This window comes from Rhineura floridana, chromosome 3 (genome assembly GCF_030035675.1).
Source record: "Rhineura floridana isolate rRhiFlo1 chromosome 3, rRhiFlo1.hap2, whole genome shotgun sequence".
Classification (NCBI taxonomy): domain Eukaryota; kingdom Metazoa; phylum Chordata; class Lepidosauria; order Squamata; family Rhineuridae; genus Rhineura; species Rhineura floridana.
In genome coordinates, this window is record NC_084482.1 from 36554131 (window position 1) to 36579000 (window position 24870).

Below are 24870 nucleotides of genomic sequence, written 5' to 3' on the forward strand. Positions count from 1 at the left end.
CAAATTACAAGGGAATGCAAGTAGCACCAGACACACACTAAATCGTCATGTGGATGAGCCCAAAGAGGATTAGAAATGAAATTGGGAATGTTTAAGATGGTTAATAAGTGTCTCTAGATTGTTTCTTTTAAAAAGCTCTGCTTGTTGACTATAGCCAGCTTTACAGCAGACTATGACTAAAGAAATCTGTAGGAATAAAGCAAACAGAAAAACTTCTCAAAGTGGCTAAAATATTTTATTCTCCCCCCTCTTAAGTACAGGAAATTCTTTTTGTGGTGGAAAGAAACTCACACTGCTGGATCAGTGGGATCATACTAAAACCTAGGCCAGTTGTAGGTGGTATTTTTTGTTTTTTAAATTCCTTGTTTGAAAAATGCAGACTAGTGCTCAATAATTTTGTTTTGTTTTTTTAAGCTGTGGAATAGTTTACTCTGATGACCTACTCTGAGAATACTGTATGGTACTGTGTGTCTTGCAACCTTCTAAACAAATATCTCGTGTAACCTTCAGGCACATCACAACCTCATTTTGGTTTGATATTCTTGTTCTTGTTATGCTGGAAAATAGATATATTTGCTTACCTTTTGAGACAATGGATTGTCTGATACAGAGCTATTGCAAGTCCTGTAAAATAAAACCTTGAGAGTGTCCGTTGATGGCAGTCTAGATTCTTCCTGTGATGTTCTGCAGTAAGGGATAGTCCTTTAAATAAGGGGAGATAGGGAGATTTTACAAAGAGTATAAAATTTAATGATACACTCTTGAATAATTGCAGGCTTGAAGTGTTTTTGGAATATAGAACTCAGGAGGGCGTAGGCTTGGGCGGAGGTCTACCTCACATTGCCAGAATTAATTTGTGAAGCAGTTTTGTAAAAAAGGGGAAACATTTAATGCCTTATTACAAGATGCTGCGTGAGTCATGCCCTATCTTTATTTTAAATATTTCCTTTCTTGAAATGTTGGGTTCATAAACACTGACAGCACTGAAGGATGAAGTGATGTTTATCGAATAAGAAAATTCACAATAGTAGAGGTCTATTAAAAATTCTAGTACAGAATACAAGATTGATTTAAATCACAGTTGCTCCTTAGAAGCAAAGGGTAACTCTAGTTATATGTTAGTTTAAATTCTATTCACATACGCTATTCTAGGGCATTTTTTCATCTCCTCAATGAGAATGCTTGATTTTAGTAATGCACTGAATTAGACTTGAGATAATGTTGTTTCTGCAGTTGGTAATACTAACAATATTTATTTATTTATTTATTTATTTAATTACGCTTTTAAACCGCCCTATAGCAACGAGCTCTCAGGGCGGTGTACAGCAAGATAAAACCACATTTAAAAACGAACAAGTGTGGATTACAGCATACAATATAAAACATATTTAAAAACAAAATTAGAATACAAATTAAAATAAAAATACAATTACAGTTAAATTTAAAATAAAATTAAATTTAAACTTAAAATGCCTGGGCGAAGAGGTAGGTTTTTACCTGGCGCCAAAAAGATAACAAAGAAGGCGCCAGGCGTATCTCATCTGGGAGGGCATTCCATAATTCGGGGGCCGCCACTGAAAAGGCCCTAGATCTAATTGTTGTTCTCCGGGCCTCCCTATGAGTTGGGACCCGGAGAAGGGCCTTAGATGTCGAGCGCAGTGAACGGGTAGGTACATAGCGAGAGAGGCGTTCCATCAGATATTGCGGTCCGATGCCGTTAAGGGCTTTATAGGTAAGAACCAACACTTTGAATCTGGCCCGGAAACATATAGGTAGCCAGTGCAGTTGGGCCAGAATAGGTGTTATATGGTCGAATTTCTTCGTCCCAGTAAGAACTCTGGCCGCAGCATTCTGCACTAGCTGAAGTTTCCGAATCGTCTTCAAAGGTAACCCTACATAGAGTGCATTACAGTAATCCAATCTAGAGGTTACCAGAGCGTGAATAACTGAGGCGAGGTTCTCCCTGTCCAGATAGGGTCGTAGTTGGGCTACCAGCCGAAGCTGGTAGAACGCATTCCGTGCCACCGAGGCTACCTGAGCCTCAAGTGACAGGAGCGGATCTAATAAGACCCCCAAACTACAGACCTGCTCCTTTAGGGGGAGTGTAACCCCATCCAGAGCAGGTCTGACATCAACCACCTGGGCAGAGTACCCCCCCACCAACAGCATCTCAGTTTTGTCAGGATTGAGTTTCAGTTTATTAGCTCTCATCCAGTCCATTATCGTGGCCAGGCAGCGGTTCAGTACATTGACAGCCTCACCTGAGGAAGATGAAAAGGAGAAGTAGAGTTGCATATCATCAGCATATTGCTGAAAACGCACTCCAAAACTCCTGATGACCTCACCCAGCGGCTTCATATAGATATTAAAGAACATGGGGGACAGAACTGAACCCTGCGGGACCCCATATTGGAGTACCCAGGGACTCAAGTAATGCTCCCCCAGCATCACCTTCTGGAGGCGATTCCCAAGATAGGAGTGCAGCCACTGCCAAGCAGTGCCTCCAATTCCTAAGTCCGTGAGTCGCCCCAAATTCTCTGAACAAAGAATTACTTGACTCTTAGTGTAAAGGTTATTCTCTTTGCACAGAGAGCTCCAGTGCGTCAGATAAAACAAAATAATTAACATAGGTTTTCTGGACTGATCAGGCTGGGGATGCGGGTGGTTTGCAGGATTCTAAAAAAGGAAAAAGAAAATACACTCAAGGCTGCTAAAATATATATTTATAATTTCAGTTGACTATCACAGTAGAAGCATGACTCTTGTTGCAGTTTATAGTTAAAAGGATCAGGGATTATATATTGAATTCTGATAAGACCGTCATTTGACTATTGTCTCTGATTTTTAACATCAGTAACCTGGTTATCTTTTTAACACCCAGTTATAGATAAGAAGAATTTTCTTTCACCTACTGGGTTGATATGAGAAAGCATTGTTATGTTTTGAGTAACACATTTATTCAGAAAAAAAAATCTGTGGCCTAGCTGATAGATTAGTATATATTTAAGATACGTCTGTCAGAGCAGTTCTTTAGGTAAATAGACCATCTTACTTTTTCTTCAAGACAAAGATCTTTTTTGCATTTGAGCTGTTGATGCAAATTTCTTTAATTCATTGTGTAAGCAGAATCGTATAAGAGTAATTTTAGACATTGCTAGTGCTACAAAGCAAATATCTGAAGTACAGGATGCTTGATTCTTCCCCACTTTCTCCCTCTTATTTCTCTTGTTTTTTCAGAAATCTGGACTGTACGAGTATAAAGTCTATGGTATTCTTGCTGATTGTGCCCCAGAGCTATGTGCCGAAGTTTACATGGATTTAACTTACAGAACAAAATGGGACCGGTATCTTAGAGGTCAGTAAAAAATTTAAGAGAGCCATTAGAAAGAGCAAACTTTCATTTTCATTGCTTGCTGTGGTTGGTTTCTCGTCTCCTCCCCTTGACCACCACAGTTCCTAAGATGCTTTCACTTCGTTATTTCAGGTGCTTGGTACAATTTTTCACTATGATCAATACACCAAGTGGACTTTTCTTTCCCAAAGCTTCAGTGCTGTTTGAAAATAACTTGCATTGTTTATGGAGTTCTCCTGAAAGTCATTTGTGATGCCTTGTGTGAGTTTCTTACCAGCTACTTCTTGTGTTAAAACCAACTTTCTTTGATCTATCAACACTATTCTCATGTCGATATATGAGTAAACAGGCTATATCACTTGAAGTACTAGTTTCTTCTGTCTTTATCGTTATGTGAGAAGGAGGTGCCAGAGTGCCAGATCTGGTGTTATGAATCCTCAGAATCTCCGGTTTTATCAGATTGTTACATAGTAGTGGCCTGATGCAACTGGTCATCCTACTGTTAGACCATATTTAGCTTTGAACTGTATTCTAGATGGAATCCCCCCTTATTTTTTGTCTGTTTGATTTTTTAAAGTTAATTAGAATAATTTTTAATACACAAAGTTAAGTTCTTTCAAATTAGGGATGTGTGGATGCCCCTATGAAATTTCACCAGTGTTACTAAATTCTTCTAATTTACCTCAGAATTTCTCACGTGTTTTGCTTGATCAGGAGCCTCCAAATTTAACTCTAATATCACTTTACATGATATTTTGGCAACTTGAGGATGTATGAAATTGAGAAATACCATGAGTCCTATTGGAACTAATACCTCAAAAATTCCTTTGCTGTTTTGCCTGAGCAAGGACTTCCACGTTTGTCTCAAATGTTGCTTTAAGTGAAAATAAATGGCAAATCCTGTACAAACCTGTCAGAGGCAAAACAACAGTTCACCTGCATCATGTCACACCCTATGTGTGCTTTTTTGCTTTAAAGGAATAAAATCAGTACTTGACCATCTTTATCCTAAACGTGTCAGAATTGATCTATTCCCCACTTTCAGTTTAAACAACTGTTTGTCTCTCCACATAAATAACAATGCATGAAATCCATATCCATTTCTGCAACATATATTGTGATCCAGCTGTAGCACCTAAGGTTACTCTCTGCTGAAAGTCGTACTCTTGGAGTTTCTTCTGCTGAAAGTCATACTCTTGGAGTTTCTTCATGTAAAGCTAGTACCAATGACATGTTTCTGCTGACACCAGCCAGGGTATAGCTGGCAATGACTTCTCTGGATGCATAACAGGAGAGTGTTTCTCAAGACATTAGGCCATCCTATTGAATTTAGTGATATCAAATATGATTGGGAAGCCATTCATTCAAAGTACCACCCATGACAAAGTATTTTAGACGTATCCTTCCAAAGAAATAGTGTTTTCCCTTTCTTGAGTTGGTGGAAACTGCTTTCCACCTGTCACATTCACCCTCCTCTCTCTTCTAAGTGATTTAGGACACCGCCTACACTGCACTGTCTCTCCATGAATGAAGTTATAATAGGTTTAATTTTAATTATATCTTGAGTGGCAGTGGTTCACACTACTGAGAGCACATTCAAGTTGCATCGCTGCCCTTTCCTATCATGTAAAGTAGATTTTCCCCTTAGGTCCGCATGTGTTGGTTATATTCTTAAGTTTACTTGGTTATCCCTTGAAATACATAGGAAAGGCTTGCTTCTCTGTCATCTCCCTTGACTAACCTTTAATTGTTGTGAGAGATTACACTATCTTCCCTTTGGATGATACTATGTCATTGTAGTCATGACACAGACACAAAGGGTGGGGAAGGAAACCCATGATCTTGAAATGCAGGGTTAATTGGATGTGAAGGTCTCCTTCTGCAAGTGACTCACAATGTCTGATTTGCAGGACGTCACACACATTTTGGCATATGATAAGATCAAGCAGAGAATGTTTCAAATTCTTTCAGCTGTCTGTACTGTGATGCCATACTCGCATCTCTATTATCCAATGTGTCAGTGCACATTAGGTGTCTGTTGTCATCCAGACAAGACGCTTTTAAAAGGTTAATACTGATAAATTTCTAATGTATGTCTTAACTCAAGAGGGTGGAACTTTCACAAAGAAAAAAAATATTTAATATAGCTTACACTTTCCAGGGCTGAGAGTGAGTGGGTGGGTATAGCATTATTAAACAATGAAATGGAAATGGATTGCCTTTAAGTCGATCCTGACTTATGGCTACCCTATGAATAGGGTTTTCATGGTAAGCGGTATTCAGAGGGGGTTCACCATTGCCTCCCTCTGAGGCTAGTCCTCCCCAGCTGGCTAGGGCCTGCTCAGCTTGCCACAGCTGCACAAGCCGGCCCCTTCCTTGTCCGCAACTGCCAGCTGGGGGGCAGCTGGGCTCCTTGGGACTATGCAGCTTGCCCACGACTGCACAGGTGGCAGGGCACATAACCCCTGAGCCACTCACTGTGGGGGTGATCTTTAGCTGACCCTTGACACCCAGGAGACACAAGCGGGAATTTTAACTCACAGACTCTGGACTTCCAGCCAGGCTCTCCTCCCCACTGTGCTATACCAGCTGTACCAGAGACAAAATTCGTGACAATATTACATGCTTTTATTAATCCATTATTTTTGTATAACACTCTAGTAGAAATAGTTCAATAATTTTCATTATTATAAATTGAAGAGGCAGATCATTCTAGCAACTTTAGTAATGATTGAGAAGATTTCAGTCTCTGTGGGCAGGATCCATCTGGGTGCCCCATGCAGCAAGCCTTCAGATTAGACTGCTTGTATACAGGGGGAGAGGTGAAATGTCCTTTCAGTGACAGCCCCACATGTCTCATTGGTGCTGTTCCCCAGGGTCCCCCAGTATGGGAGGGAGGGTTTTTTGGAGCAGCAGGAGGCTACCTCTGGAAGTGAGGAGATTTTTTAAAAAAATGAGTAATGAGAACCCATGCATATCAGTAGAGACACTGTAGCTCACTGTTCCATATTTCCCCCAGTTTTGAACCCGGATAGATACCATGTTTCTGATACTGAATTTGGAAAGGTTGTATTGGAAAGCCAGTAAAAGGTGATTAAACGTAATAGACATACTGATAAACATATACAGAATGAAAACCTTGAAGATACCAGAGATGTATTAACTAGCAAGCCACCCTTACAGTTCTTGATTCCTTCCCAGTCTTCAGGTAGTATCGAAAAAGGCTCAGCCTTTTTCAATACTACCGTGATGGCCTTGAAAAAGGCCTTCATAAGATGACCTTAGATATAATATGTCTTCTCAAATAGGCTGTACTTATGTGAGAAAGGAAATACCCATTTGAAATATAAGATGAAGCTCCCTTAAAAGGTACCTCTGTATTGCCCATTAAATTGAACAGGTAAAACATGACTCTTTTTCTCACAGCTTTGCTTTTGAGTTTGAATTCTCTCCGTGCTGCTTAAGATGCAGAAAACTAAATAGGTTCTTAAATGGCACCAAGTTAATACTCCAGTGACCTCTGGTGGAAAATGTGATATCCTTTGGCATCTTATTGCATTGTGGGAACTACACTAGCCATCAAACAGCTGGCATTACATATTAATTCAAAGGGAAAAAAGATGTTTCAAGATAACAACTTTTTGTTAGGCCTTGTCATATATTTGCGAGGAATATTGGCATTCTGACATGTGCGCCAGCAGCAAAATAGTTCCTTATGCAGCCATTCCCACATTCCTTGAAAGGTAGCATCTGAAGTGGCTTTTATGTCTGTCTGCCATAATTACTCAGGAAGGGTAGAAAGAAGATCCCTTAGGGAATACCTCCTCCTGCCCCATTTGATCTTTCCCAACTTTTGTACATGAAGTCTATTTGAGAAGGATCATTAGTGTAGGGCCTTTTCAGCTGCAGCACTGCAGTTTTAGGACTGTCTCCTTGATTAGGCCTGACATCAACCTTTTTTCTATAATACTTGGCAGCAAATGTTTCTGTCCTCTCAAGGCTTAGTAGGCCTGATTTCTTCAAACTGGTTGAATGGACATTAAAATGGAAAATGTGATTCAGTATACACAAGTGTAAAGTGATGCACATTGGGGCACAAAATCTTAATTTCACCTATACACTTCATGGGTCGGTGGTGGCTGACCAGGAAAGAGATCTTGATCAGTAAAGAGGGACATGATAGAGATGAATAAGATTTTACTTAATGTCGAGAAAATAGAAATCTTTTTCTCTCATAATACTAGAACGTAGGGTCATCTAGATGGGCCTTTGGTCTGATCCAGCAGGCACTTCTTATGTTCTTATATTTTAAAAAAGAACCAATTGTATTTTTGTTTCATTTTTGTTGCCTTTGATTTTGATCCCTGTCTAATTTTGACAGTGCACCAGCCTCTGGCCAACTTGGACTGACAGCCAGCTCCCTTGGGTCCTGGCATATGACTGCCTGGAGCCTGACCCTTGCTGAGGCCTGACACATACGCAGTTATGATTTGTGTCTGGCTCCTGTCACATTTTTAATTAACCAAGTGCATTACAGACCTTATGTTCGATATGTAAGTCTACTTCAGTAAAACATACTCTGCATTTCCCTTCCAATTTGTAGAGCTTTGTGAGAAAACCCATGATGGCAGAACAGTCATCTACTGGGAAGTGAAGTTCCCTTTCCCCATGGCAAATAGAGATGTATCCTTTCAAGTCTTAGATTGGAGTTTTACTTTTAACATTGGAAGCTGCAAATACTGACATGATTCTTAGTTCTTCACAGCTTCACCAGAAGTTTAGATGATGTACAAATTAACTGTTATGGGAAAAGAAGAAGTAAGACTTTGATGCACATTCTTGTGAACCATATTTGCTTATACCCTTTGAAAAGCAAAACAACACATTTCAGTCTAAAAATACAGACTTTTTGAAATAAGGTTGTATTTGCATCATATGTGTATATGTATGTATATATATAAAAATCCTATTATTTCTTAAACTTCAGCATAGTATGTTTTCATTCGTGAGCGCCAAGATATGGAAGTTGATGGGAAGAAGATCTATGTTATATTGGCTAAAAGTGTGAATACTGCTAAATTCCCAGAAAAGCCTGGGATTGTTAGAGTAAAGAATTATAAACAAAGTGTGGCCTTTCAAAGCGATGGCAAGAAAGGGTCTAAAGGTAAGAAACCAAAAAATAACCTGAGCAGAAATGCTAAATCTCCATGTCAGGGGTGGGTAATTTCGTTCAGGACTCTGGTGGGTAAGGGGGAGAGTTAACACTTTGTTATACCCTGCTGTGGTTTCCTCCTCCCCTGTAGCTGCTATTTGCAGAGGGAAGAAAGCTGCCATTGGCACCAGTGGACACTTTCCTCCTGATGAAAATAGCAGCCAACAGAGGTGTGCAGATTTGACAGAAATGGAAACAAATGGTTAAATCTCCTCTTTATCCCCACCCTATTTCTAGCTGTGTGATTATTGTTATGCCTGGTTTGATTCTAAAACTAGGAACACTTGCAGTTCCAAATAGGGATGCCCCAATAAAGTTCCAAGTTTGACTCTGATGGTGGGTTCAAGTATCCTGGTCCCTCATTATATCAGATTGTTTCTAATTGAATTTCTATTTGTAAAAGCAGTTATTCATTTTGGATGCACACAGAAGTTGTAAAGTGTGGTGAAACTCAGAAACTTTCCCTCCAATTGGGCAATAGGCATCTATAACTCCTTCACTCTGGAAATGAAATTGAGAGGGATTCTCAAAGACCTTGTCAATTTAACCTCCACAGTTGAAGGAAGACCTCTGAATTTTCTGCAGAGTTGGAAGGAAAAGAAAGCTTTTCAGTTTCACTGTTGCTTTTTGCAGCTTTTGCCCTGGAACCAGACAATGTACAATTAGTTCTGCACTTACAGGAACAGCAGCTGGATGTGCAAACCACTGCCACAATTGAAGCTAATGGAGGGAAAGTGCTTTTTTGGAAGGGAAAAAACTCTCACATACATGCAGACGTTGTTCAGAAACTGGTGTGGGGTTTCAGTATATATATCTGATAACATGGGATGGAACAGTGGGGAACTCCACAGAAATAAAGGAACAAATTCCGTGCATCTGTGGTTCTAAATAACAGCATTAAAAGCATATTAGATAGAAGCTTAGTCAGAATTTAAATGTACGGGTGGGGTAACCACTAAATGGATGTACTTGCAGAGCTGCTGTTACATAAAAAAATTAAAATTTTGACTGCATTTTGTTTTCTCTTTTTTCTTGTAAAGTTTTCCTGTCCTACTTTGATGATCCTGGTGGCAAGGTTCCTTCATGGCTTGTTAACTGGGTAACCAAGGTAAGCAGGGTACTGGAATTTCATATGCTCATGGCTTCTTTAGCCCAATTCCCCATTGCCAATGTTTTAGGCAGAACTCGGTATTGGAAGGGGAAGAGTAGAGCTCAGAGCAACAATCCAGCCTGGTTCATGTTAATTCCCTATTGCCAGTTGCTAGTCTTAGTCCCATTCATGCATCACTCGCCTGAAGGTGACATGATGCGAGTGCTGGGGAGTGGGAACTGCTCCTTGCCTCAGCCATAGCATCAAGCACACTACCTTGCCCTACTTCTAGACCTCCACATGTTAGCATGTTCATCTGAAAAAACAAAACACCTATGTGGTGAGTAACACGTGAAGGGGGGGGAATGATTCCAATACCTTTTTATCACAGAAATCCATCAGGGAATGATACTGTTTTAAGATTTGCTTGCACATTACTTGCCCTTTTAACTTTTGTTTCTCCTCTTTCCCCTCCCAGTTAGGTAACTAGTTCAGAGCCTGTAACTCTCACTGATAATATAAAGCAAAAACTCTTTTATCTAAGCTTTCATGTTTCATTGCTTCCTCCTATAAATCTATATAGTTTGAAAGATGTGAATGATGGTGGCTGGTTACTACTGCATAGAAGAGTCACCAGGTTTAAAACTTTTTAAGAAACAGTTATGACTCTGCCCCGTCTCCCGCCTATGGTGCTTGTTTAAGCCATAGAGCCCAAGGGTAGCAAAAATAATGAAATCAGTGGTTGCCTAGCAGGCAACACTGAGTGTAGAAGAACATGTGTTTTGCCATTCTTTTTACAGACTGGAGTGCCTAACTTCTTGAATGACATGGAGAAAGCGTGCCTCAGTTATCGCAAAAGATAAAACTGCTCCTTGAATTTTATCCAAGTGGATGGTTTAAAGGTGTGTTTTGCATGGATAATCAGCCATGACACATCACTGAATAACATCTGCCTTTTGGGATGGTAATCATGAGCCATGTAAGTTCCCAGGCATATGACAATGGAACCTATTAAACTTTTTTTTTCATTTTCCATCTGTTTGATGTACTGCCATTTTATTATTCGACAGCTTTCAAATATCACTTAACATATGAAGCATGCTGCTTGTGGTTACCACCCTTGTCTAATGATCTCCTTTGAATATAGGGGTTCTGATACACATGCGCACACACACTCCTGCCTTGCCCTCAGAGGATTCTGGAATCACTTCAGTAGAAGGAACAACTCTGGGTAGTATTCAACATAGCGCTAAGTGTCTTGTTCCACTAGCGCAAGGATTTCTCTTTGCGCAACAGAACATTCCTCCCTCTACCCCCCTACCCTGCACACCCCCTAAATATGTTCTGGGTTTTCCCCCAACCACAGCAGATTTGGGGAGAAGGCAGGGCATGCATGGGGTAAAGGAGAGAGAAGGAAGTCCTGTTGTACTAGCTGTTACCTTGCATGGATGGAACACGGTAATTGAATACTGCTCTCTATGTCCAAAGAGAGTTTTATGTTCAGAGGTGCTCTCTTCACTGAAACTAACAGAGAAACCCATATTACAGTGCACATTGAGTTCTGCATCAAGATACTCAAGATACTCCCAGCACCATCTGCACTTTGGTGGTCCGTGCTAGGAAGAACTGTTGGATGCCTTTTAGTTGACCTCTTCAATAGGAATCCAATCTTATTTGGATCTCCTAGTGTCTTCTAAGAAACATTACTTCAACAATTCCTTGAAAGTTAAAGCTGACGGTTTTCATTGAGCAAATGAGATGCTATCTTTTATTGGAATAATTAGTCATAAAAATATTGGCCTACAACAAAAGTTATATAAGATCTGTTGAAATCAGTGGGATGTTAGTTGTGACTAAGGGCTATTAATTTCAGTGGAGCATAAACACAGGTAACCTCTTTTGGGTTGGGCTCATTATGTAAAAGATTTCAAATGTCATGTTAATAAAAATAACTAGCAATAACTGCTAAAAACATTTGAAGGCACACTAGATAATACTGTGTAATTGATTTTTTACCATGTAGTGTGCTTTCCAAATTTGATGCCCAGCTTTGCAAATATAATTACAACGTATTCTCTGCCATTGAGACTGGAACAAATGGCATTAGAGTTGAAAAATGGCCTTATTTTCAGATTTTTATATTTGTTTGCATCTTTACTGTTAAGGGGACTTGGTTTACCCAAGCCCAGATCAAATCAGCATAATAAAGGTTTGTCACATCCTTCTGCTTTTTTGGTTCTTAAGAATTGCAGACTTATCCAGGTAAGCAGTACCCTGAGTATATATCATTTTAATTTTTTTGCTCTGCACACTTCTCTCCCTCTGAAGATGAATGCATGCATCAGAAGTGTGCGTACAACACCCATTAAATTGCATGGGTGCATTCACACATGTAATAATAGGGCTTCTCTCCCCCTCAAGTATTCAAATTATGTCGGGGGGGATGACGGAGGCCTCATAGAAGGCTACAGGGACACTGGGTTGGCTAAAATTAGGATGAGTCAGAGGCAGGTCATACAGATTTCGTTAAGGACTGTTTACCCACTCTGCCCTTTCCCCATTTGATAGCTGCTTTCCCCCCAATATCATCTTGATCAGCAGGTTACTTTTGGAAAAAGAGTAGTGAAAAGCTGTTTTGCACATATGTTCATAGGGATTCACTGAATCATAACCTTTATGTTTAATCAGCTCAGATAAGTGTATGATCTCATTTGTTCCATTTGTCATGTTGTGTGTGACAGACATTAAAATTACTATTTCCTGTAGGGGTTACTTGAAGAAAGCTAGTCTACTTGCACAGATTGTTACATGAACAGATCTCTCTTTCTCTCTCTGCACTGTCTTAAAAATAGAAGAAGCATATTCCATTAATCTCCTTTTCCAGTAATGTTTGTTATATGTATAATTTTATTTTAGTAAAACATTTTAACCCATGGCTTGCTTGGGAGATTTGTTATTTCTTTTCTAATTATCCTTCTGTGAACCACAAAGACTGATAACAATAAATTAGCTTCTAAAAGAACCATTTCTTTACCAGCTCTGCAGAGATTTGTTTCATATTAATCTTGTGGCTAGGTGTTGTATGCATCATTAATCCTTCCACTGGAAGCTCAAAAATATGGGTGGTATTTAATGCTAGTACTTCTCAGAGTAGACCAATTGAAGTTAATAGACATGACTAACTTAGGTTCATTAATTTCAGTGGGTTTACTCAGAATAGGACTTTGTTGAATACAACCCTACGACCACATGCTAAAGTTTGGAAGCAAATCCCTAGAAAATCAGCCAGCAAGAAGACATTTCCTAATACATCTTTCCATTCTGTAGCTGTCTGCTAGACTGTGTTATATTGGAGGGCTATACCTCTGTCTTCCCACACTTTTCTGTTCCATCAGCTCAGAAAATGGCCAGTGACCTGCTTGAGAATTAAAAGTTTAGCCAGATGTTTCCTGAGCACAAGGCAGTTTTGTGTTTCCCTTTGTACATAATCTTGCAAGAGGCAAAGCTATGATGAGTGCAGATCTGACATCATTTCAGAAAGCTGATGGCTGAGATAAGTAAGTCTTTATCAAAAGTTTTGGATCAAACAAATATGAAAATTTTGACATAAAAAGTTACCTTGAAAATCAGAGATATACTGTGACTGTATGAAGAGATTCTATTTAGCTATCATTCCTAAACTGATATTTTGATAGTTTTTTCCCTCCATGGATCTTCTTAATATTTTTTTCAAAGCCATCTAAGCAGATGGTCAGTATCATATATTTCAGTAGTAAGTTCTCTTTAAGTTAATTATTTGTTTTTTAAAGAAGCACTAGGTTCTGTCAGCTTCATTTGGTGAAGCTGGAAACTAACAACTTTTATGAGAGAACAGAGAAAAAATTCCCTTTCTCCATGTCATACTGTATTTCTTATTTACAATTTTTTTGAATAAGTTTGTAAGTTTTATAACAACTCTCACAATTCTTCCTACAATGAATACACCAATAATAATACACAAATAAGAGGGGAAAGGAGGGTGGGTGAAGAAAGAGTTCCTTTCTCTCTCTGCACTTTTAATAAGTTGATAGCCTTTTCTCATAGGGAAGGTGCTTTAAACCCTTCATCATTTTACTTGAAATTACATAGGCCTAGAATAGGTGCCAATAAATGCTGATTTAGAAACAAAAACACCATCATGTGCTTTCAGACTTCTGGCAGCAGCTTTAGCCAAACCAAGAGTCCAGCCAACTTATACGCACAGACAAAGCTTGTTGCATCCTTTGCACAGACTGGTGGTACTATAGAGCCTTTGATACATCTGATCTAAGTACAAAGGGAAGCAAAAGTGTTCAAAGGCATTTTCCACCTTTCAAGCTTAGGGAAAGGTTAACTTCTTTTAAAAAATGTGAAATCTGATATACCGCAATAGATTATCCCAGGAATATGTTGTGCATAGATGGTGTCTGTATGTGTATATATATACATGCACTTTTCAGTCTGGCAGTCAACAGTTTCAGCTACATCTCCTGGTCAAACAGGCTTGGGGAGCTATTGGTTTATTTCAGTTCCTTCTTGGCTTGTGGGTGTGTAGTACAAGGAATATTTATGTGAAGAGTTCCCCACAGTTTTTGAGTTAGGTTGCAGGATGAGTCAGAGTGGAATTAATAATATTAATAATAAATAAATAAATAATAAATTACACATTGAAACAATATCATTTGCCGCATTCATATGGTTTATAATTTTGTCTGTCCCATGCTGTGATCTGGAAAACCTGCCAGAGACCAACACCATTTTGTTTTATGAGGATGTAGGACTGATTTTAGTTTCCTCATGATCTGTTTTCTGGTGCCTGCTAATACATCGTTTGGCACCTGCCAAAGATCTGAGTAGATTTCAGTGCAAAAGTCTACAATGCGTGAAAGACCCTTTGGCCTTCCTGTTCAGTTCACGGTTGCGCCAGCTCAGCTTCTTCTACGTTGAACATGCCCGCCTTAAGCATGCTGATGCTTCACTGAATGCCAGGATTGGGTGGCCACCCTCCTATTTGTTCTGAACAGAGGAGAAATGCCAAAAGCTGCTCTTTATGAGGAAGTTCAGCCGTGGCTGATGTATGTGCCTTTCCCCTTATTAATGTCACGGCTGATGGGGGATGGGGTCACGAAGTAACATTTTGTGGTTCTGTCTCTGTTTGTTCTTTTTAGATATGGCAGCCATTTTGCAACTAGCACCCACTGCACTTTCTCAAAATTTCATATGTGTCCACTGGCCCAAAAAGGTTGGTGACCCCTGCTCTACAATGTCACTGTGTAAGAACATTTAGCCCAAGCTTCTAAAAAGAAAAGACAGGTGCCTACTATCTTCCTGTTGAACTTCTGGTGCTTGGTGAAGACTTCTTAAAAATTTCAACAGGCATTTTAAGTGAGCTTTCTGATTTTATGCTGTATCCTAATTGTACGCCACTTGGAAACGATGGTATTAAGCAGTATAGAAATTATTAAAAATAAATAATACCTAGATTGCGAGAAGGACTAAACCACAGACTCCTTTCTTTCGGCAGTCATAAACAGCTGGTAATGGCTACATTCACACTATACATTTATTCCACTTGAAACAATCAAGGCTTCCCCAAAGAATCCTGGGAAGGGTAGTTTGTGAAGAGTGTTGACAATAGTTAGGAGACAGCTATTCTCCTCAGACAGCAGCAATTCCCCGAGGGGTTTAACAATCAACCCCTCTCCCCCAGGAACTCTGAGAATTGTAGCTTTGTGAGGGGAATAGGGGGTCTCCTAACAACTCTCAGCATATTTCACAAACTACCTTTCCCAGGATTCTTTGGGGGAAGCCATGACTATTACAAATGGAATAATGGTTGAATAAATATACAGTGTGAATGCAGCCAATGAAAGGAGAAGCTGCAGTTTTCAGTAAGATATTGGGAATGGTTTAGGGTGAACTCTACCTGGCCCAGTTCAGAATAGGCCTGACTCAAATAAATTACAGTAGGGCCCTGCTTTTCGGCATTCCGCTTCTCAGCGTTCTGCTAATACAGCGGTTTTCGTCGGGGGAAGGGGGGGTGAAGGTGTGCGTCTGGACCGAGGGAGAGATGGCTGCCGACTGGGTGGGCCAACATGAGCAACACACTCGTTTCCAGAAAGAGTGACTCCCTCCTCACACGGAGAGGTAAGCAATTTTAAGGTAAGCAATGTGTGTGCACCAGCCTGCCCTGGCACCCGCACGCACACCCCACCTAGCTACCTACCTATCTACCTACCTACCAGGCAGGTGGGGGTGGAGGTTGGGGGGCAAATGAGAGATTGAGCAGGGGGAGAGTGAGTGGGCACAGGCAGGCAGGCTGTTGTGGCTGCCGGGAGCTTGCTGAGGCGGCTCTTCTTGCCGATGCGGTGCGCGTGGGGAACTGCAGGTGGCAGAGCTTGTTTTGGTGGGTGTCAGGAGTCCATGGAGGCAACTTCCTTTGCCCTTCCTCTCCCATCTTGAGGCTCGCAGCTGCGGCCCAAAGTCCTTTACTGGAACTCGCAGCTGCGGCTCTGGTTGGCTGTGTGGGAGGGGGAGGCTTTGTCCTTATTCGGCTGCCTTGGGGTTTGCTACTGTGGTCCTAGGATCCTTACTGGAGCTTGCGGCTGCAGCTCCGTTTGCTGTGGGGGGGGGAGGTGGCTGTCCGCTTCCTTCCTATGGTTCAGGTGGGGCTTGTGGTGCTTGTGACAGCCTCTGGAGCCTACCACAGAAGGGGAGCACTACTGCCACACCATAACGAGGGTGAATGAGCAAGTGGGTGGGGGTAGGGCGAGTGAGTGGGGTAGAGGGCAAGCAAGCAGGCAAGGGGGAGGGGGAGTGAATGAGTGGGAGGGGGAGTGAGCAGGGGCAGGTGGGCTGGTGAGTGAATGGACAGCTCCCTCCTTGCAATCCGTGGCAGGGAGCCTGCTGTGGAAGGGGAGCACTACTCCCCCACCATAACGAGGGCGAGTGAGCAAGTGGGGGGCAGGGGGAGGGTGAGTGAGTGAGGGGAGAGGGCAAGCAGGCAAGGGGGAGGACAAGTGAGGGAGCCAGCAGAGGGTGAGCGAGCGGGCCAGCTAGTGGGTGGGCAGCTCCCTCCCTGTGATCCGCGAAGGGGAGCACTACTCCCCCACCATAATGAAGGCGAGTGAGCGAGCGGGGGTGGGGGTGGGAGTGGGGGGAGAGGGCAAGTGAGGGAGGGGGACGATGAGCGAGGGAGTTGGCGGAGGCCTTTATATGCATTAATGCTATTTTCCACTTTTCTGCAATTTTCACTTTTCGGCAGGGGTCTGGAACCTAACCCACTGTATGAGTGGGGCCCTACTGTAATTTGTTCACAATTGAAATTGAGCCCCCATTACCCTTTGTCAGCCTCCTTTGCCCAACACAGTTTTCCAAGGTAAAGGTAGGCAGTGAGATCTGGAAGAAGTGGAGGCTTTGAGTTTAAAGCTTAGATGATCTAGGGAACATGCACAAGGGTTTCCCTGCCAGAGGGAAGTATTGAAAACGTAGTATCCAGTCAATTCCTGGTGTCAATAGACACTGGTGCATCTACTGATACCAGGAAGTATTGGAAACTACTTGCTCATGTTTCCCTGCACCAAAGAATGTTTCTACACATTCTTGTGGGTATGTCCTGTTCTTAAACCTAAGGCCTCTGCTGCCACACAGAGCAATTTTGGAAAAGGAGGACTGGCAAAGAGACAGGTGGTGATGGAGAACCAAGCCCATTTCACATTGGACCCAAACTTTATGGGGCCTTTTAGAGGACAAGACACAGAGTTCTTGAACTAACAGAATCTGTTTTTGAGCCTGCCCACCTCTCTATTCAGACATTTGGTGCCATCACTTGTTTGAAATGTATCTTGGGGAAGAAGTCCATTAACCTGAATACAGTGGCTGTAAGTAACTGGTGGAAAGCAACACCTGGGACAGAGCCCCTGCAGTGAGGAAAGACTAAAGGAAGTTGCTTGATACTGGAATATAGTAAGCCAGGAAAGAAGATCAAAGCATTAGGAAAGAGACGCAGGTAGAGAGTAGGATCCAAGAGCAGCAGCATCTGCTCACCGCTTACAGAGCCCTGCAGACTGGAATGGCAAACAGTTTGGGAAATGAAAGCAGCAACACATTGCTTTTATCTGAAAGTCACATCAGCATTTGGTTTCCTTTTTCCTGATATTATACAAGGATTGGAAGAAGCCCAGAAAAAAGGGAGGCCAATGATTTGTCTAAAAACTGAGTTGCAACATTTCTGCTAAATCATCCTGTTGGTAGAGAAAATGACAATTGGGAAAAGGAAATGTAAGATTATCACTGAAATGAATAAGTTGATCCTCCAGTTTACCAAGCAGGCTGAGATGCATGATGAGGAAAGAAGATCAGGAATAGAGAAGAACGCTGCTCATATTTCAGATAATGATGGGATGGGAACTAGCGTATTTGTGCTGTAGCCTCATGGAAAGTTAGGAAAAGCAATAATAAATAATAAAATAAATAAACCATGCAGCCAGTTTTGTCTGAATAGTAGTTAGCTTTTCATTGACAATCAGTTCAAGAGGACTCATTTACATGCATGGAGCTCTACTGATTTTAATATTGGGGAGTACACTATGCACAAAATGAGACTTTGTGTATGTGTTCAGGGGGTGAGGACTGTCAGTGCAGAATCAAGACAGATACTGCTGCCTAGATGGAAAAAGAATATACATTGCACTGGACTGTTCACAATTTGCTGGAAAGAAATTACATTTACTTATATAATTCTACCTGTAAGTGTGAAAAGTTCTCATATTAAAAATTGGAATATACTTCAAAATATGCAAACTCTCTTTTACACACACACACACACACACACACTTCATCACAGTAAAGGAAATGAAATTTAGAATGATGTTTCCTGCTCCTTGGGTACCGAGAGACAGCAACTGCAACCATATCACAGGAGTCCGGTCGGCAGGATTAATGTTTCAGAAACATCTTTAGACTACCATGTGTGCTGGTTGCAGTTGGCAAAACTGATGTCATAGAGAATGCTCTGTTACTTTGATTTTTTGCTAGAGAGACTTGGCCAGCTGCTGAAGGCGTTTTCTAAAGTGCAACAATATGGTATGGATTTTGAGAAACTTGAATGTCATCTGCTTGACATTTTGGAGTGGCCTCAAGAATACTTTGTGGTGGGTGGGGGACGAATTGCAAAAGTTATAGTTCCCCAAGGTACAATCAAAACCAGCGCTACTAGTGGCTTGTTTTCAAAGCTCATTGTTTTCCATTGTTAGAAAGTAAAGAACAGGAATGTCTAAAGTCTGCTCAAAGTCAAAGAAATTGCCCTGCCAACTAGTTACAGACAAAGGGCTCTATTTAACTAATTCCAATCTCACTAGTGTTGCAAAAATTCCCCCCCTCCGTGCATGCACCCTCTCCAAATCTGGTCCAGAGGGTCAGGAGAGCCCCCAGAACAATGCATGGGCAGACAAGAGGGGACATTATTCGGTTAGGCAAACAGAAATGCTGATAGAACAATCTCCTTAGCGCTACATTGAATACAAACCAAAAGGGTTTATTATTAAATAAGGACTTATGTGCTTTATAAAGTTATATAAAAGTGGGTTCCCCCCCATCATCTTAATTGTCCTTGCATCCCCCCCATGCCAAATATTGAGAATTTGATAAGGGTTCTGAGAGTTTTCAGTTTAATGAAATTTAGCCCCCTCACAGAAGTAGGGGTAGGTGAGAGAAATTTGATTCAGTTCACATTTTAAGCTGATCTATCAAATTCATACTTTGCAAAACAATATGAGAACTGAAACACAGCCATCCTTTGAAATTTGCAAATATCTGAATTTTGCAATGCAGTTTGCTAACCATTGTTATCATACAAAAATGCATATGTTAAAAGAAAAATGTGCATAAAAATGAAAATGAGTGAAAATAACATACAAAAATGCATTGTATGATGAAAAATTGCTTGCAAAAATGTGTTTATTAGCCCTACAATTTTCATGAGAATTTTAAAAATGTGCTGATCACTGCAGAAATGTGGAGAACTGGATTTATGATGAAAAATGGGGAAAACCAAAACTGACATCTTTCCATCCCTAGTCCTTGGTGACATGAAATGACTGTTAAACCAGTGGCATACTGTGGGATGGGTATGCACAGAATATAGGTACATACATACAACAGAACATACACCAAATCCTTAAAGGGAGTCATGCTGTTACAAAATGCGGTGGTGTGACTGCTCACTGGAGCAGGGTATTGCCAACATGTCACCCCGCTGCTGAAAGAATTGCACTGGCTGTTCTGGTTTTGGTGTACAAAGACCTATACAGCTTGGGATCAGGATACCTGAAAGATTGTCTTACCCCCTATATAACCAGTTGATCACTGTGCTCTGCAGGCGAGGGCCTCCTGCAGATACCATCTTAGCAGGAGGTCCGTTCCACACAACATAGGAACCGGACCTTTAGTGTAGTGGCATCTACCCTTTGGAATTCCCTCCCCTTAAATATTAGACACGCACCATCTCTGTTGTCTTTTCAGTGCCTACAGAAGACGTTCCTCTTTCAACAAGCCTTTTAAGTAGGGACCTTATCCCAGTCTGCATCTGTGTTAGAATTGCTTTTTAAGGTGTTTTTAAAACTTTTTTTAAAAGATGTTTTTAAAGATATTTTGTTTTAATATATTTTAAAGCCTGTTTTTAAGATGTTTTAGAGTGTTTTTAGTCTTTTGTTTGCCTTCTGGAAGGGCAGTAAAATAAATAAATAAGCAAGCAAGCAATAAAAGCACTGGTGCACTTTAAAGATGGAAAGTGCTTCATGAAGGAGATTTTCATAGAATCATAGAATAGTAGAGTTGGAAGGGGCCTACAAGGCCATTGAGTCCAACCCCCTGCTCAATGCAGGAATCCAAATCAAAGCATTCCCGACAGATGGCTGTCCAGCTGCCTCTTGAATGCCTCCAGTGTCGGAGAGCCCACTACCTCTCTAGGTAATTGATTCCATTGTCGTATGGCTCTAAAAGTTAGAAAGTTTTTCCTGATGTCCAGTCGAAATCTGGCTTCCTGCAACTTGAGTCCATTATTCTGTGTCCTGCACTCTGGGACGATCAAGAAGAGATACCGGCCCTCCTCTATGTGACAACCTTTCATGTACTGGAAGAGTGCTGTCATATCTCCCCTCAGTCTTCTCTTCTCCAGGCTAAACATGCCCAGTTCTTTCAGTCTCTCCTCATAGCGCTTGGTTTCCAGTCCCCTGATCATCGTTGTTGCCCTCCTCTGAACCCGTTCCAGTTTGTCTGCATCCTTCTTGAAGTGTGGAGACCAGAACTGGACACAGTATTCAAGATGAGGCCTAACCAGTGCTGAATAGAGGGGAACTAGTACTTCACACGATTTGGAAACTATACTTCTGTTAATGCAGCCTAATATAGCATTTGCCTTTTTTGCAGCCACATCACGCTGTTGGCTCATATTCAGCTTGTGATCAACGACAATTCCAAGATCTTCTCACATGTCGTACTGCTGAGCCAAGTATCCCCATCTTATAACTGTGCATTTGGTTTCTTTTTCCTATGTGTAGAACTTTGCATTTATCCCTGTTGAATATCATTCTGTTGTTTTCAGCCCAATGCTCCAGCCTATCAAGGTCCCTTTGAATTTTGTTTCTGTCTTCCACGGTATTAGCTATGCCCCCCAATTTTGTATCATCTGCAACTTTGATAAGCATGCTTTGTACCTCCTCATCCAAGTCGTTAATAAAAATGTTAAAGAGCACTGGGCCCAGGACCGAGCCCTGTGGTACCCCACTTGTTACTTCCACCCAGTTTGAGAAGGAACCATTGATAAGCACTCTTTGAGTACAATTCTGGAGCCAATTGTGGATCCATCTAATAGTTGTTCCATCCAGCCCACATTTAGCTAGCTTGCTAATCAGAAGATCATGGGGCACTTTGTCAAAAGCTTTGCTGAATTCGAGATATATTATGTCCACAGCATTCCCACAGTCTACAAGGGAGGTTACCCAATCAAAAAATGAGATGAGATTAGTTTGGCAGGATTTGTTCTTCATAAATCTATGTTGGCTCCTAGTAATCACTGCATTGCTTTCAAGGTGCTTACAGATTGACTGCTTTATAATCTGCTCCAGAGTTTTCCAGGGATTGATGTTAGGCTGACTGGTCTGTAGTTCCCCGGTTCCTCCTTCTTGCCCTTTTTGAAGATAGGGACAACATTAGCTCTCCTCCAGTCATCCGGCACTTCACCGGTCCTCCATGATTTCGCAAAGATAATAGACAGCTGTTCTGAGAGTTCTTCAGCCAGTTCCTTCAATACTCTAGGATGCAGTTTATCGGGCCCTGCTGATTTGAACTCATTCAAAGTGATTAGGTATTCCTTGACCATTTGTCTATCAATCTCAAGGTCCAATCCTGCCCCTTCTATTTCATGTTTCTCGGGAGGGTCATAGGCCCTCTTTTGGGAGAAGACTGAGCTAAAGTAGGAATTGAGCACTTCTGCCTTTTCTTCATCATCTGTTATCATTTTGCCTTCCTCGTTGAGTAGCTGTGCCACCATTTTTTTTCTCTTTCTTTTACTATGGATGTACCTGAAGAAAGCTTTTTTGTTGCTTTTAGCATGTCTTGCTAGCCTCTGCTCATTCTCAGCTTTGGCTTTCTTGATGCCATCCCTGCAATTCTGTGATACCTGCCTGTACTCTTCCTTTGTGGCCTGGCCTTCCTTCCACTTCCTGTATGTGTCCTTTTTTGTTTTCAGGTCATCTCTAAGCATGGAACCTTATTTATCTTTCTCCTGGGTTTAAAATCGGCTTTCCTGAAGTCCAGTATGTGTATGACTACGTTCAGCTTTTGCTTCCTCTAAAATAAAGAATGCAAGTATAGTGTGGTCACTTTTCCCCAGAGTTCCAGTAACTGCCACTTCATCCACCAAATCATCTCTGTTGGTTAGAATCAAGTCCAGGATAGCTGATCCTCTGGTTGCTTCCTCCACTTTCTGTAGGAGGAAGTTATCTGCAACACAAGTCAGAAATTTCTTGGAGGGGCCATGTTTGGCAGAATTTACCTCCCAACAGATATTGGGATAATTGAAATCCCCCATTACGACTACATCATGCCTCCTCGAAACATTGGCAATTTGGTTTTCAAAAGTTACATTTTCATCTTCTCCTTGATTGGGTGGTCGGTAGTAGACTGCAAGCACCACATTCCTTTTGTTACTTGCCCCATTAATTTTAATCCAGATACTCTTGGTGGAGCTACCAAGCTCATCTTCCTGTATTTCTGTGCAGGGATATATATTTTTAATATTTAGCGCAACTCCACCTCCCTTTTTATTCCTTCTGTTCTTCTTGAACAAGTTGTATCCTTCAATTGCTGTATTCCAGTCATGGGAGTCATCCCACCAAGTTTCAGTTATACCTATCAAGTCATAATTGCCCTCCTGTATTAAGAGTTCAAGCTCGTCCTGCTTGTTTCCCATGCTCTGCGCATTTGTATACAGATATCGAAGACCATGTGATTTATGGCTTAGCTTCCCTACTACATTTTTCTGAGGGCTGTTTCTGGGCCCTATTAGAGCTGATCTTTTTGGTCCCACTACTGTGCATAAGCCTTCATCAGTCATTACCACCAAGTTATGTCTCCTTCCCCTTTAGGATTCAGTTTAAAGCCCTCCTGATGAACTTCTCCATGCTGTGGCCAAACACATTCTTCCCAGTCCTTGTGAGATGCAACCCATCACTTGCCAGCAGTCCATTTTCTCAATTCATTTTTAATTACATACTTGCACTGTCCCAAAATAGGGCAGCCAAAGTAGTTCACAAAAGTATTTAAAGCAATAAATACATTAAAGGTAAAATATCAATACACACCAATAGCAATATGTTATCAAATCATGAGAGTTAAAAGTCAGGTGTAAGGAGTAAATATATTATCATTATTTTTATAGGGGCAAGTTTTTCCTGATTGTTAGTTTGCATGTTCAGATTCTAACTCAAGTGCAATAAACTGACCAGCTTTCTCTTGTGCATACTGCCAATATTTCCCAAAAAATCTCCCCCACCCCTGCCACACTCAAGTAGGGATGGACGGATCAGTCAATTTCCAGTCCATGCCATTTTCACGTGTGCATTCATAAGTCTATTCTAGTCCATTTCTAGATTAATCTTCTTTTTTGAAAAATGCATTTTAATATATATTTTGAGTGTTCTGTTGAAATTGAATTTAAAACTCAATACATATTTAAATGTAATTTAAATGCATTTTCTATCCAAATATGTGAATCTAAATTATTTTATCTAAAAATAGTATTTTGACAGTGTGTGTGCATGCATGTGTGCGTGCGTGTGGGGGGGGTTGAGCCAAGAACATCATCACAAAATTCAGAGAAGTGCAACATTCTCTCCCCCCACTCCTGTGGAGTCCATCTGGCATCTTCATTGACATCTTTTCAGTGCTAATTAAAGGAAAAATTGTCAGTATTTTAGTGTGAATTTCTCTTAATAGACACATTTTTCTATGCAATTTTGACTAATACTCCCCTAATAATTTTTGTACACAATGTTTGGTTGGAAAATTCAATAACAAAATTCAGAGAGGTGAGAATTTCAAAGCATAATTATGTTTTGGTTCACAAATTGGTTCAAAATGTATGAATTAGGTAGTTTCTCATTAAAGTGCAAACAAAATTGAATTTCTCCCCCATCCCTATTGGAGGTACGGCCACAGCCCAGTCAAACTGTGGGCAGGAGACAGTATGCTTCTGAATACTAGTTGCTGGAACCCGCAGGATGGGAGACTGCTCTTGCACTCAGGCCTTGTTTGTGGTCTCCCATGGGCACTTGGTTGGCCACTGTGAGAACAAGATGCTGGACTAGATGGGCCACTGGCCTGATCCAGCAGGGCAATTCTTATGTTCTTAAGCCAGTTTTTTTCCACTGGCTAGGCAGGCTGGGAAAGGTAAAGCAAGGCAGACAGACAGACAGATAGGTAAGCTGGTGACCTGGCTGGCAAGCAAGTTTGGGCAGTCTTGATAGCTTGCTTTTAACACTAAAGGGAAGTTCTTTGACAAACTAAGGAGCTAGGCCAGAGTTTGGGGCTTCATAGGGCTAGCTGACCACTTGTGCCACTTAACACTGAGTTGACAAGCTCAAGTACTTCCTTCTGGCCAGTTGCATTGGTGACATCCATGAGCAGCAGAAAGCAGGT

General features: G+C 41.2%; 1 protein-coding gene across 4 annotated transcripts in view; it reads left to right on the forward strand.

Moving 5' to 3' along the window:
- Positions 1–10687, forward strand: part of PCTP (phosphatidylcholine transfer protein) — a 29578-nt gene extending 18891 nt beyond the window's left edge. For all 4 annotated transcript variants that reach the window (XM_061621762.1, XM_061621765.1, XM_061621764.1 and 1 more), the window contains exons 2-6: positions 3238–3355; positions 7956–8035; positions 8345–8516; positions 9605–9672; positions 10455–10687. In XM_061621762.1, coding sequence (XP_061477746.1) covers positions 3238–3355; positions 7956–8035; positions 8345–8516; positions 9605–9672; positions 10455–10517 — 501 coding nt within the window. In that variant the 3' untranslated portion in view covers positions 10518–10687. The remainder of the gene's footprint in view (positions 1–3237; positions 3356–7955; positions 8036–8344; positions 8517–9604; positions 9673–10454) is intronic.
- The last annotated feature ends 14183 nt before the right edge of the window (positions 10688–24870 follow it).